General features: G+C 38.3%; 1 protein-coding gene across 1 annotated transcript in view; it reads left to right on the top strand.

Moving 5' to 3' along the window:
* Nucleotides 1-16,439, top strand: part of NRG3 (neuregulin 3) — a 684,293-nt gene that overhangs the window by 626,980 nt on the left and 40,874 nt on the right. Inside the window, exons 5-7 of the mRNA XM_063435172.1 lie at nucleotides 1,391-1,493; nucleotides 6,056-6,182; nucleotides 13,338-13,465. Of these exons, the coding sequence (XP_063291242.1) occupies nucleotides 1,391-1,493; nucleotides 6,056-6,182; nucleotides 13,338-13,465 (358 nt within the window). The remainder of the gene's footprint in view (nucleotides 1-1,390; nucleotides 1,494-6,055; nucleotides 6,183-13,337; nucleotides 13,466-16,439) is intronic.

The raw sequence follows: 16,439 nt of genomic DNA on the forward strand, positions 1-16,439 counted from the left end.
TTACGGTATAGCAAGTATTACATCAACCTTTTCTTACTGTGGGCATTTATATACAATTTAACTTTTATTATTAGAAAATATAGATTGCATGTGCACAATAAAACGCATAACTGGCCCATAAGGCGCATATATTAGCGTGATAAATATCAATTGTAAAAAGGTTTGAATGATTAACAAGCCAACTGTGAGAGTGATATTTTAAATTAATTTCTTATTTCACAAGTATTTTTATGCATTGTATGTCAATTTTGAAAATGACAGTTCAATTTAACTTTATGGACTCCATATAATTAAAAGTACAAAACTATTATATCTGATCATTCCTGACTTATAATACATTCATTGCCATAGAAGGCTTGCTGTTAGTTAATGTTAAGTTACTATTTAAACTTTGACATTATGTAGAGATAATACAAGCAAAACCATATGACTCCTTCTTTACTGGATGTTGAGTTTTTTGCAGGTCACTAAAAATAGACACTTAAAAAAAACAAAAAAACTTAATTCAATAGCTTGTTGTACTTTGATAGAATTAAATGACACGTGCTTTTAGAATAGCACCATTAATTTTTACTTACACCAGTTGCTGCATGGTGTGAGAGGAAGGATTCGATTGCCAATAGTCAGAATGGCAGGAAAATGTTGTCTCTTTTGGCTGAAAATCAGAGCTGGAACAAAGGAGAATATATATGGTATACATTTTATAGTGTCAAATTAGCACATGTGATGTTGGGAGGGAACTGGTTAACATAATACAGGAAAAGCATGGATTAATAGGGAGGAATTACAAACCCTTTTAACCAACAATGTACAGTATTACATGGCATTAAAAAGAACCTTTATCATGGGCATATTTAATATTATGCTTAATTTTTTGATGCAGACATAAAAAAAATAAACATTGTAGATGCAATTTTTTGCTGGAGCACTTAAAAATATGAACAGTTTAAAATGTATAAGTCTTATTTTTGTTCATTGTGGTTTTAATATTAATGATACACTATCAGGGATAGGCAACCTTTGGCCCTCCAGATGTTGTGGACTACATACCCCATAATACTTTTACACCAATAATGCTGGCAAAGCATCATGGGAGGTGTAGTCAAAAACATCTGGAGTTCTGAAGGTTGCCTATGCCTGCACTATATTAATGCTTTTAAGTGTTCCTTTATCATGGGGAGTTACTCAGCCATTGTTCAATTTGATGTATCACAATCCAAAAAAAAAGACTTTCACTTGGAGGAGTACAAAGGTGTGTTTTGAAAAGCTAACAAAATATACAGTTAAAATGTCAGATATTACCGAGGAAAATATCACAAATGTAAATGATAACTTATCAGTTTTATGAAGAACCAACGTTTTGATGCACTATCGTTTTCCCTTTTTTCAGAGAGTGAGGAGGTATACCAACAGCAGATCCTGTCGATCTCCTGCATTGTCTTTGGAATAGTTGCTGTGGGTGTGATTTGTGCTGTCTTCTACTGCAAGACAAAGTAAGATAAAACATAACTAACGATGAAGACAGAGTGTAGGTTTAATCAGTTGACATATGTTGTACGAGATATGCAATAGAGAAGAAACGCGATGCCTTGGTTGATAATAAGGGAGGTCAAACAAATTGTTAGAAGTGTGTAAATTTAAAATACCCACTCACACGTGTTTCATGTTCTAATGTGGAAATGTTGACTATTTTTTATAGCGTAGAAAATATATTTTGTCAACACTTGAATCTATATCAAAAATATATTTTTTATTACTCATGTGGAGAAGGGAAAATGACTTAGGTAGGCAGCATCTGTAGGATACAGAGAGATTATCTGAATACACTAATCGGAAAAGCATAACATGTCTTTCCAGTTGACCACGTAACCAAATAAATTCCCTAACTGCTCCCAAAATATGAAGAAATGTGTAAAGCAGAACGTTGCAGTTACCTAAGTTATGGAAGCAATATATGATGCTGTGAGAGAGAATTTTTGTTTTATAAATGAAGATTTCATTATTGATTGTAGACAGTCATATAATAAATCAAGTAATAATAAACATAAAAAATCTTGACAATACACAAATACAGTACACATTAAAACTTAACAGTAAGGGAGAATACTTCTATTTACAGCTATAACCTCACCTTCCTGGTAGCAAAATACATTATTATGGCACATCATATAAAATAATATGGTCATATGCGCAAAAAAAAGTTCTATATGCCACACACAATATATTGCTTGTCTATTTTGTTGTCTCGTTACAGAGTCACAGAGTATGACCTATCAAGTTTTAGGACAGATATTTCCCATTGTGCTCACTGATGTCTGGTTTTAATTGCTCAAATATGTGTTATAATGTTATGATTTTATTGACAGTTCTTTTTGTGTATGGATTATTCTATGCACTTTAGAAATGATCAGATAATATAGTACATTTTTAGGATAATTATAGGTTATATAGGTATAATTTATTGAAATACAATATCTTTAAAAATAACAGTGGTCATTAGACAATTCCCACTGAAATATTGACAACTCAAGAATAACTGGGTCTAGGAAAGATAACCCACCAGCTTTATAATTGTATGTAGACGATTTACTGTCTGGAACAATGATCATTTTCATATAATGCCAGTTTGAAATTTAGTTTGAAATTTAGTTTGACACCAGTGGTGTATCATAGTTTTGTGCTGCCCTAGGCAGGACAAAACTCAGGCGCCCCCTCCCGCCCATGCCACCCCCACCCAATCCTTCCCCCATACCGCCTTCTAAATACACACACATTCACTGACAGATACGCATACACTAGCTAACAGAAACATACATACTAACAGACACACTCACTAACAGACACACTATCTAACAGACACACACTCAATAGCAGATACACACTCACACTAACAGACAAACTCACACTAACAAACACACACACAGTCTAACAGACACACACACTAACAGGCACACACAGACACACTAACAGACATACACACTAACAGACACACACAGACACACTAACAGACATACACACACACTAACAGACACAAATCACACTGACAGACACACACACACACTAACACACTCACACACACACTGACACACACACAGACACACTGACATACACACACACCCACACACTAACAGACACACACACAGACCCACACACTAACAGAAACAGACACACGCAGATACACTAACAGACACACACACACACTAACAGACACACACTAACAGACACACACACACTAACACACACTAACAGACATACACACACTAACAGATATACACACACACTAACAGACACACACTAACAGACATACACTAACAGACATACACACTCACTCACATATTTAATACATTTATTTTTCCTTTGGGAATGCTGGGGGGGTTATCTTTCTCCCTGGTGGTCCAGTGGCTGCTGGGCAGTGCTGTCGGGAGGGCGGCCGGTGAGGGAGCACTTCCTCTGAGCACTCTGCTCAGCTCCCTCGAGCACTGCCCGCAGAGTGATGCTGGGAGGCGGAGCCGGAATATGACATCATATTCCGGCTCCCAGGCTCACTCTGTGGAGCACGAGGGAGCTGAGCAGACAGCTCAGAGGAAGTTCTCCCTCGCCGGCCGGCCGGCCGCCCGCCAGCACTGTCCGCCCAGCAGACAGCAGACAGCAGGATGCACGCCCGGCCGGCATGTCAGTTAGCTGCAAGGCTAACAAGGCATTTGCCCTGGGCGTTTTTTTGCCGCCCCCTGGAAAATGCCGCCCAAGGCAAATGCCTTGCTTGCCTCGCGGCTAAAACGTCCCTGCACATGACGGATATATTCCGTCGTGATTCCCTTTTATACCTAAAAGTTCTGTCATTAAGGGGTTAATATAGACTACAAGCATTTTATGAAAAATCTTTTCACTAAAGGTAAACTTGAATGAATATTGCCATGTGACCGCAATTTTTTTTATTAAAAAAAAATCCTAATCAGTTACTTGTTAACCCCTTAAGGACTGAGGCAGTTGTACAAGTTGTGATCCAAACAAAACGTAAACAAAACTTTGAATTTGTGCTATATGTCTGTTCAACCAAATGCACACACACTTATTATGTATCATTTTGTTTAGGAGAAACAGGGCTTTCGTGTCATATCAAATATTTATATATGAAGCATAATTTAATATTAATAAAATATAAAAAGAAAATTTTGAGAAATTAGGACATTTTGTTAATCTTTTTAGTTCTGCATGGCATTTTAACTGTGAATGTCATAATACTGTTTGCTGTTACTGCAATAAAATACACATATTTGTATTCAGCGATGTCTCATGTGTAAAACAGTACCCCCTATGTACAGGTTTTATGGTGTTTTGGAGAGTTACAGGGCCAAATACAGCACATTAAATGTTTCAGTTTATACACATTGAAATTTGCCAGACTTCTTATGTTGCCTTTTGAGACCAAACGGTAGCCCAGGATTGAGAATTACCCCCATGATGGCATGCTATTTACAAAGGTAGACAACCTAAGGTAATACAAATGGAGTATGTCCAGTCTTTTTTAGTAGCCACTTAGTCACAAATACTGGCCACAATTAGTGTTTATATTTATATTTGTGTGTGAAAGTTGCAAGAAACAAATTATATTGCTAATTTTGGCCAGTGTGGCTATTAAAAAAAGACTGGACAAACCCCATTTGCAATACTTTGGGCTGCCTACTTTTGCAAATGGTATGCCATTATGGGGATAATTCTCATTCCTGGGCTACCATACGGTCTCAAAGGCAACATAATTAATCTTGCAAATTTCAATGTGAAAAAACTGAAATGCAAGCCTTATATTTGACTTTGTAACTTTTAAAAACACCATAAAACCTGTCCATGAGGGGTACTGTAATACTCGGGAGACTTCTTTGAACAGAAATATTAGTCATTAAAGGGACACTGTAGGCACCCAGACCACTTCAGCTAATTGAAGTGGTCTGAGTGCAGTGTCCCTATTGCACTTAGTGCTGCAATGCTAAACATTACAGTTCCAGAGAAACTGCAATGTTTACATTGGAGCTCTAAGTTAGCCCTCAGTGGCTGTCTCCCAGACAACAAGTAGAGAGCTTCCTGAATCGCAACGGACCATTGGTCCGGTAAATGACGCTGGGCGTCCTCACACTCTGGATGAGGACCTCCAGCGTTAGTAATGCATGCACATTAGCACCTGCTCGCCACAGGATGGGGGAGGATGTGGAGCGCTGGCCCAACGCCAAGGGACATGAGTGCTGGAATAAGGTAAGTAAATAAAGGGTTTTTTACCCTTTATTTGCTTGAGCAGAAGCAGCTACAGTATCACTTTAATATAATGCATTGAGTGATCAGTTGCCTATAATGTATTTCTTTTGAAACCATGGACAGTGCATACATTATCATTTATAGATATCTTCTCCACATAGTACTTACCCATGGAAAGAGCATGGGGAGCAAGAACCACATTAAACCAACTGACTGCATAAAATATTTTTAACAGGCAAACACAATGAGATACTCATTGTTAGCTAACTGAATACCAGGTGTTCTACCAGACATTCAATGCAGCTAATAGCCAAAAATAAATCAGGATTGCGTATCCTTAGAAAGAGTTAAAATGAATGTGTTTACTTAACTTTAGTTTGTTGTTCATAGTGGAAGCAGCTATTCACACCAACAGGCTATTTATACCAAGGGGATTCCAGATTTATACTTGTCAGCTTCAGGAGATTATCTGGATAGCATGTTTGCGACAGCAGATTTGATGTTAAGGAATCCCATCAGAAATTCTTGGCTTGATTTGATACATAAACATTATGAAGCAATTAGCCACCATACTTATCACAGCCAGCCTACAGAATATTGGCACTATGCTAAGTAATGTATATGCATGGCCGGATAAGCCCATAAGAGGAAATATACCTAATACTAAAGGGAAACTAGACATATCCAAAGTAGAAATTACCCCTTTCATATATTGTAATGATATGAAAATGTTCAATGCTGCATTGATATCTGTTTGTTTTGTGTTTTAGATATTCATGTAAACACTCTTCTTGTTTTCTCGTTTTAGAAGACAGACAAAAAAAATGCAAGAGCAAATGAAAGAGATACAAACTGGGAAAAACTACAGCCTTCATGCGTCAAGTTTTTTAGTAAAAGGAAAAAGTCCTGGAGAAAATAGAGTCCAGCTACATAATGTGAGTACAAGCAATAATTTATTTATGCAATCTGACCAATCTGCTAGGAATACCAGATGATCCCAACATGCATTACGTAAGCATAATAGACTAATGTTGTGAAGGTTAGGGAAAGAACAGAATAGCAGAATACTACCAGTCCTTAAGCTGGCCAGGCTTAAGGCAAAGTCTTCAGCAAGGTGATCAGTATAATAAGTTACTGGTCGAGGCCAGTAGAAATTAAATATACGGCCTAACAGAGTGAAGGGAACCAGAAATCAGATAGCAAGACAAGCCAAAATTGTAATATAGAAACATACAAAATACTCATGGGTCACAGCTGGTAATTCTAGAAAAAATAAATAAGCAAAAACATAGAGTAAAACAGTAAACACAGAAGAAATACACCTTGCTTTAGATTGCACTCACAAGATGACGGAGTAAAAAGCACTCCAAGAGTGCCTCCCCCGAAGTAGATGGGGGGCTGATTTTCCCCTTCTTAGTATTGTAGTTACCACCACAGGTCAGGAACTAGCCAGGACTATGAAAGGTAGGTAAAGCTGAATGGCTTTTATTACCAAAAAGTAAATAAAATCACAATAAAGCAAATAGGTCTACTAGCAAAATTGTAATATGTGAAATAACAAAATAAGTCAGTATAGTAGACCACACAACCAAACAAAAAGAATGATATTCCAAAATAGAGGTGCAGGAATCAGCCAAAATGTGGTTCCAACAACGTCCGCCAAAACTATCAGACAGGAAAACAAATAAAGAATTCTGTGCCTACAGGTACCTGACATGTAAATCTGTCCCTGCTGGGACCAACAACACCCCACAAAGGGATATGCCATGCGTACTAAAAGAGTGGGAAGAGAGCAAAGTGCTAAAGCACATAAAAATTGCTCATCATCTGTTGTATCACAGAGCTCCAGACTGCCTCTGGAAGCAATTTCAACCCGAGAGCTCAGCAAATTCCTTTTGCGTAGTGTGTGTTAATGTTTCCATGGCTGTGTAGCTATACACAAAACTCACATCAACACATACAATGCTAGTGTAAAGCATGCCACCACCAGACTCTGGAGCAGTGGAAACATGTTGTCTTGAGTGGCAAATGATACTTCATTATCTGGCAGTTCAGATGGAAAAATCTGGGAGTGGCAGAGTTGGGATGCTATTTATAAAATAAGAGTTTTCCAGGTGCCAACACACCTTTGTCTAGGGGTTAAATCTTTATAACCATGTTATGCAGACAATGAGGAGATATTACTTCTTTAAAATGAAGGGTTTATTGCTGGTGGAATAGCATTGAGTAAGCAGGATTTTAATATGGCTGTAACAAGATGTAAAATGTATGTAGCAATATGTCAAATAGATGTAACTAAATTTTTGGGGAAAGGCATTGTAAAGACAAACAACAGATCACATGACTTCAATTTCTAAACACTTCCTGGAAGCTAATGGAGTCTAACTCTGTAAAATGAAATTGGACCTGCTCACACTTCCTTGGGGAAGCTCTAATGCATGCGCAGTGTAAGGTTGCTGGATGAGGTTGTTGGAGACTGATCAAGTATCACGGGACCTAATGTTATAGGCATGAGACACTATAGCGTTAGGAATAGTGTTTTGTATTCGTAACACTATAGTGTTTCTTAATGTTGTAAAAGTAATAAGACCTGTTTCCTTCTAAAACACAAGATGTGTAAAAGGTCAATAGTGTAATCCTGATCATGTGTGGCATAGTAAATAACATCTGTGAACTTCCAAACAAAAGATGCCTAAATGAAATAGAAAAGTAAGATAGAACAGGTGTCCTAAACTGATGTATTCAAAGTCAACAGAGTAATCTTAAGCATCGGTTTGTAAACAGAACCTGTAACCTTGTAAATAGATTTGTTCTGTTGAATTGAGTGAAGTCAATAGTTGCAATAGGATAATCTTTATGATGAGATGACCTCTTGAATATATATATCCTTACCTGTATAGTAAAGAGTTATGTCAGCTACACTATAATTTCTTAAAATCTTATTGTCACTGCAATATCACGCATATTCATAGATATTAAAGGGTACCACTTATAATACACACTGAGATGTCTATTTTACCATATCCAACAGTGCTACCTACTGTAATACATAGTGCCCACTGTTTGGTGTAGAATAAATAATGGCCTGGGGATTTTTTTAGGATTTAGACTAAGTCCCTTAGTTCCAGTGACGGGTCATCTTAATGCTACAGGATACAGAATACATTTTAGACAACTGGATGCTTCCAAACTTGTGGCAACACATTGCATACTGTTGACCAGATTGTCTTTAATTGTTCCTAAGTCATTTTAATTTAACATTATCCATAACTCAACCCCATTGATGCATATGTTGCTTTTTATGTTATACCTAATACAGATTAAGAAACAGCGCACACATAAAAATTATTTTTTACATTCTATAAAGCTACTTAAAATCACCTCTTTTAGCAACAAATATGGGGATTGGAAATGGCCATATTGTGTTAAGCCCACCACTGCTTTACAGTACCCCAATATCAGTGGGTCCTATACTTATTCCAGTAATTACTAAATTAGCTAAAGTGTATTTAAAGAATCTATTGTAAGAGCATTGTGAATGTGTATATATATATATATATATATATATATATATATATATATATATATATATAATGCAACATGTTTGTGATAAACGCAATTCCAAAAAATGCAGTGTCAAAACTAAACAATTAAAGTTATAGTGCTTTGATGTATATATTCACAATGCAAATTATATATCTGCTCAATGAAAATATATTTAAAGTGACATTACTATCCAAAACCTCTTCAAAACATAAGTTTCTAAATTCTATAAGGCTACTTAAAATCATCTATCTCAGCAAACAAATTCAGTTCCACCATGTGGCCATATTGTGTTAAGCCCACCACTACTTTGCAGTACTCCAATATCGGTGGATCCTACCTTAATTCAAGTGTGGAAGACAAATCAAATAGTGCTAAATAAGCTAGGTGTATTAAAATAATCTTTTGTAAGAGCATTGTGAATATATAATGCTACATTATTGTGATAAACTCATTTGAAAAAAACTCTGTCAAAACTAAGCAATTATAACCATTTTCCTGGCACTGCAGGTCCCCTCTCCCTCCCACCCCCATCCTAGGTTGCTAAAAGGGTTAAAACCCCTTCAGTGACTTACCTGCATCCAGCGCCGATGTCCCTCGGCGCTGGTTCAGGGTCCGCCCACGCTCCTATTGGAGTCCTATTGCGCATGTGCGGCGGGCGACGGGGGAGACCCAATGTGCATGCTTTCAATGCTTTCCTAAGGGGATTTCAGCGACGCTGGAGGTCCTTACATAGTGTGAGGACGTCCAGCGACGCTATAGCACATAATCTGTGCTATAAACCCGGAAGTGCCCTCTAGTGGCTGTCTGGTAGACAGCTACTAGAGGAGGAGTTAACCCTGCAAGGTAAATATTGCAGTTTAGGAAAACTGCAATATTTACAGTTGCAGGGTTAAGGATAGTGGGAGTTGGCACCCAGACCACTCCAATGGGCAGAAGTGGTCTGGGTGCCTGGAGTGTTCCTTTAACCCCTTAAGGACCAAACTTCTGGAATAAAAGGGAATTATGACATTCACACATGTCATGTGTCCTTAAGGGGTTAAGGTGAATTCTCACTTTGAATTATTACTGCTGCCACTTCCACAAACTCTGCAGCTCCTTCTTCCACAGGTAGTTCAAGCGTTACCCTTCTTGGTGCCACTCTTTTATAAAGACTTAGCTCAGAGTACCAAAGTAGTGTCTGTTGTTGATGGTGGGGGCAGTGATTAATCTGATGATGATAATTCACTTTTGCCTCTATGCCAGGAGATACTCAACTATGTGTATGATGAGCCAGAGGAATCAGAAGAGGAGAGTATGGAGAGGACACGCTGCAGCTCAATATTTTCTCTAGCAGCTAATGTACACTCACCTACTGCATTTTCTTCACCATCTCCAAGTCCATCTGTATCTACTATAGAGTCACCATAACCAATGTAGACACTTATAACATTAACAAAGAATTACTCAAGTAGCTCACTCACTATCAATGTTACAATCATTAAAGCCATCACCATCAATTTCACTTGTAACTGCACCATCAACATTTCCATATTTTTTTTTATCAATCAAGTGCTAGTGTACAGGCTAAAGTGGTGACATCTTCTACTACCACCATTGCAATTTTACTTGCATCTTCAGTTGATGAAAAGTAAAGGGTGGGTGAAAACTTTGTATCACAGTTTACAAGGTGTATGTGATTTTTCAGATAACAAAATTATTGCAAATTTCATTAGCTGGCCCTGCATGACAGGGTTTAGATCAGGAGAGTTAAAGGAAGCTCAGTGTAGGAGATTAGGATTCTTGGTGGATCCAGATAAGTTGTAAAACCATTAGCAAATTCTATTACTACTTGGACTCGGAGTGGGGCAATCACTGCTTGAATGGCAAAATAGTCTTTAATGCATGTAACTGTAGTGATTCAGATGTAACAGGTATAACAATATCTATAAGTGTATGTTCAAGCTGTCTGCTAGTGTACCAATAACCTTAGGAGTTGCAGGGGGGGGGGGATGAAGTAGATGGGGAGCTAGACACCCACTTGATAGGGCAAGGCTCACATCATCAGTGCTCCAGAGAGTAAGGTGCCAGGTACTACATCATTTCTCAGGTAGTTACGTATAGTGTAGGTAACTTTTATTAGTAATGATAAAAAGGTAAAACAGAATTAGCTAAACAAACATAAGAACTCGAACTGCATAATCACAGCAACCCAAGTCAAGTCCCTTGTGCTGGGGCCAAACGACTGGTAGGAAAAAAAGGGGGCAATTCTGGATGGGTCCCAATAATGTGTGTTTGGCTTCCTGACAAAATCAGAGGGTAATGCAAGCCCAAAGCCCTGAGGAGAGTGCAAGGAGCAGTGGACAATGACATCATTCACCATGGAGGCAGGTGCCCTTCCCGGCTCCGGGAGATAAGTCCCATTGAGGGAAAACGTCTTGACCTGGTTAGGTGGTGATATTTCAAGTGTGGAATAATGGAGTAATAACATGTATTGTGCTATGTATAAGGTTTGTGCAGAGTACTTCAGGTAAGAGAGACCCTGTTTAGGGTCATCAATATCCTCCTCAAAGGATCCTCCTCCTTCACCCTATCAGTTACCACTGTCTTCCTTATGTCTTCTTTAATGATCAGCCACCACATCAGCCACCAGTAAATTTGTGATCTCCACTACAAGTTTATGGTAGTCTTACTTGGTAACAGGTGCTAAACCACTCTGTGCATCTGTGGCAGCGTGCTCCGGTCCTATTGGCTCAGACTGCTGGAGTGACTCAGCCTGCGTGAGGCCCTGCGGGACATCTGAGGTTGTGAGACTCTCTGGCACCACCATTTTAGGCTGGGACAGGTTGTTGTAGAAGGGTCACAATATCCCTCGGCCCCGAAGGTAATTCAGACTCTGACCCACAGATCCTGCATCAGGCACTCAGAAGGGCAAGAGACCACCAAGCAAATCAGCTAAATCGAGGTCTGGGGTAGATGATAGGCCCCAGATCTGTGTTTCTCTCGCTTTGCGATGGGAGTATGAAAAAACAGCATAGATCATTGCGGAAAGGTTTCCAGCAGTGAGTTCTAGCTGATAGCAGTGTCGAAACACAAAGTTGCCTCCAAAAGACAAGCTTTCAACAAAGCTTTATGCGGAGCACTGTAGAGTTGCGCTTGCTCCATCTCAAGGTCAGGTTCCCCCTTTCTCTGATTTTAACACAAACATTTTTGACATATTTTAGTCTATGGAAACAATGTTTTGTTTTCATGATATTTATATATTTGTGCCATAAGCCCTGAAGTTGTGGGAGGGGTTAATAGGTCTTTATAATGCCAATGGCTCGTACCTCAAGAGTATGCCTTTTTGATGAAAATCTATGTCATCAGGAATCCACATGGTGACAACAATTTGTCACTGTCACCTTTTTCTTATGTATTGGTAGGGTTGAGCAATAAAGAGAGAGAAAATAAAAAAAATAAACACAATGGGAAGGGGGAGGGATAAAGAGGGAAGGCTGCAAGTCCTGTATAGGGAAATATCTCAAACCTACAAAGTAACTTAACAAAAAACAACAAAGAAATAAACCTTTTTGCCATAAATACACAAATGTAATGGCACAATGTATTAAATATCACTGTGCCATTTTCCATACTGATGTACTTTAAGAGCAAAATTGCCCCATGGACCTTATAGAAACATAGAATATGACATCAGATAAGAACCATTTGGCCCATCTAGTTTTACCTATAAAAGAACACATAGTCCAGAATTGGCTGTGTGATGTCCGCCCCCCTCCCTATGCAGTAAAAAAACATTTTACTCACTATTTCTCCCACGCCTAGCCGCTCTTACTGAGGCTGGCCCTGCCAGGCTCCATCTCCATGGATGAGATCATCAGACTTGATGATCTCAGCCAATCCAATGTTTTCCCACAAGGCATGTCAAAATGAGATGCATTGAATCAGTTGTATCTCTATGGGGAACGTTCTGAGCCTCCATGAAGAGCATAGAGATGGTGAACACCTGTGTTGCACATTGAGTGAATGTCACTCAAGGTGTTACCAGCCTGCAATGTAAACTCTGAAAAGGCAGTGTTTACAGTGCTAACACGGAAGGGACGAGCTATAGACACAAGAATCACTACATTAAGCTGTAGTGGTTCTAGTGACTTCAATATCCCTTTAATAAAGTGCTGTTCTAACAAGCACATATCTCTGGTCTCAGTTCAATATAGTCTTGGAGGGGAAATTATATGTCATATACTGCACTAAGGTTAATTCTTTGTTTAATGTAATATTCATGTGTTTATCTGGTGTTGGCTATACCTATGATAGTATTATGTTAACAAAAAACAAACTATCTATCTATTTTTGTTTGGTAACTTTTTCTATGAATTTCTAGTAAAGAGTTTTTTTTTTTTGTATCCCACTGTTGTGTGGTATTACTTTCCTGCACACAACTCTGTTTATACCATATTATATTTCCATTTACAAATCATTCTCTCTGAATTCATGTGTTTTTTGTTTTGTTTTGTTTTGTTCAGTCATCTATTGACTTACACACTGCTGTTTTGATTTACCTACAGTATTCTAATTCAGAAAGGGAACCCGAACCTTTGCGAGGGAAAGTTATGGAATCCAGCTTTTCAGAAACACAGCCTTTCTCAGACCCCCTGCCACCAGACAGAGGAAACCAGTCAACGAAGCATCACAGGTGATAAATTCATAAACTGAAGACATTTAACATTGTATGCTGTGTTCATTATTTTGGTGACAAAGGCTATAAGCTTTCAGCTGCTGAAATTGTTTGCTTTTAGGTATGCTAAAAATTTTCCTTACATTTGCTTTTCAGTATGCTTATTATTTCCAGTGTTTAACCCCTTAAGGACCAAACCTCTGGAATAAAAGGGAATCATGACATGTCACACATGTTATGTGTCCTTAAGGGGTTAAACAGTGGAGTTAACTCACTAAACTACTTATAAAACTCTGTGCTGTGTTACATAAAAGTACATTTCTAAATTCTATAAAGCTACTTAAAATCATCTATTTAACAAAAAAAGATGGGGAATCAGTTCTGCCATATAGCCATATTAAGTTAAGCCCACCCTCACTTCACAGCACCCCAATATCGGTGGATCATACACTAATTTCAACGTGGGAGACAAATTAAATAGTGCGAGTGCTAAATAAACGAAAGTGTATTTAAATAATCTGTTATAAAACATTGTGAATATATAAAATGCTAAATTAATGTGATCAAAAAATGCAATTAAAAAAAATGCAGTGTCAAAACTAAATTCAAGTAGTAGTGCTTTGAAGTATGTATTCCCAATGCATATTATATATCTGCTCAGTGAAATTTATAATTAAAGTGACATTACTATCCATTACTACCTCTTCAAATTTATACTTTCCTGTAGTCAAATCGAAAGGGGTCTCTGAAGCTGGGGGGAGCAGTGCTCAACCCAAAAGGATTCTGTTCTGGATTCCAAACTTACATAGTAAAGATAAAAAGGGAATTTGGGGCACCCTCGGAACATGCATTTTACAGGATTTGTGCTGCGGCAGTGACTAAAATGTATATATAATACAAATTAAGGAACAGCGTACACATAAAAATATAGTTTTACATTTTATAAGGCTACTTAAAATCACCTATCTCAGTAAACACAAACGGGGATTCTGTTCCACCATATGGCCATATTGTGTTAAGCCCACCGCTACTTGACAGTACCCCAGAATATTAAAATCCACTTTAGCTTATTTAGCACTAGCATTATTTAATTTGTCTCCCACGTTGGAATTACCATAGGACACAATGATATTTGGGTACCGTAAAGTAATACAGTAACTAGCCATAAATATCCAGTGTTACTACCCTCTACTCCACCTAGGCAATTCTACCTTAGAGGCCATGTATTCCAGCCTGTGTGACTGCTCACTGTGAGAGACAGAGGGCAGTGATATAACATGCCACATCCCTGAACCCTCTACACACAGCTCCACACCAGGATCTCAGCTGCCAGTTAGAGCAGATCTGTGGTGAAGCTGGGAGAAAGTGATGTCTATTATATCACATTCTCTAATGCTGCCACCCTCGAGTGAGCATTGCTGGCTCTCATATAATAAAGAGTCCCTCTGATGCTGCCAGCTGATGCAGTCTGGTTCTGGGAGATATAGCTATCTCCCTAATTAGACCAATAAACATTACAGGGCCTTATGTGGGCTATTGAGCTGGACTGAGCCCTTTCTAAGGGTACTGCCTGTATCCCTCTGATAGTGGCCTGGTCATGGGTGCCCCAGATTCATTGAAATAAGTGGGGGTGAAGGCTGTCCCATCTGGTCCGATCCCACAGAAGAGCTACTGTGTCTTAAATTTAACTGAAAAACTTAATGCTGACCATTATAGAATGGTGTCAGAACACAGCGCATATTGCAGTTTGCTGAGTATTGGCCTGGATAAGGGGATGATTTCAGATGCAACAGGACATGTTCAGGAGTCATTGCCATGCATCAGAGCTGTTTTGGTAGCACAAGTGGGACCTACATAATATTAGGCATGTGGTTTTAATGTTGTGGCTGATCAGTGTATTTAGTTTAGTTACCACTGTAAAAGATGCAAACAGTGAGAGACAACCGTAAAGCAAAACGATATTAGGAGCAAAATAAATGCATACATAAATAAATAAATGTATGTTTGACTGTTAGTGAGCACTGGATAAAATCTAGCACATTCTGGTGTCTACTCTCTGAAGATCAATCACCAACAGCTAAACGATGTATTCTAGTACTAAAATGCAACCTAGTACTATCATGTTCATGCTTGTTCATGCACAATAAAATTGCCTTGCCTCCTCTGAGACACACCACCAGATAAGACGGATGACTCTGGCATGTTCTTAATGACTGGTCTAGCTTGAAGGAAGGACTGGATGTCAGTAGACCATAGATAATACCATGGCTTTTGAAAGCATGCCTTTAGGTTAATTTAAAAATGTGAATAAACCAAACCAATTTTGTGTCCCCCATTCTCTCCTCCTTAATTCTTGTTGTAGCTATGTGTGAAAAGGGTTAGAATGTGTGTATTTTCTATTTAACAGCTCTGTCTAAATAAAGACCAAAGTGTTTTTTAATGTTTGTTCTTCAACATTTTAAGTGAGGTGTCAAGAGTATGTAACATTAGTGTTGGCAATTCGTATGACCTTGTCTTCTCTGTCCTATTATCCTATTCTATTGCACACTAGGTATTTGGTCATATCAAGCTTACAAACTGTTTTCATATCTCATGTCTTGTAATTTAAGCCATGTGATGAAAATTAATATCATCCGAAAGATTAAAGTTTTCAGATTTTTTTTTTTAATCCTAAATAAATAGTTATCACAGAACCTAAAATTGCTACACACAAACCTTTTTTAAAAATTTGTTTTCAATAAAACAACATACAAGGTTATTCAACAAACTGAGAACTACAGATAACTAATCAGGTAAGGCTCACTATTTACCTATCAGAGCACTCTTATTGGTTGGCTTAAACCAACCAATCAGAGCGCTCTGAGTCAAATTGCAGTGCATGGGTAGGCTTTATAAGCCTTTCCCCGCCCTGCGGAGCTCAGTCTGCGCGGTGCCCTCGCTGGGTGAAGATGGATTATTTTTTTGGTGTGTTTTTTTATTTTTAAAGTTTAAC

This window comes from Pelobates fuscus, chromosome 10 (genome assembly GCF_036172605.1).
Source record: "Pelobates fuscus isolate aPelFus1 chromosome 10, aPelFus1.pri, whole genome shotgun sequence".
Lineage (NCBI taxonomy): Eukaryota > Metazoa > Chordata > Amphibia > Anura > Pelobatidae > Pelobates > Pelobates fuscus.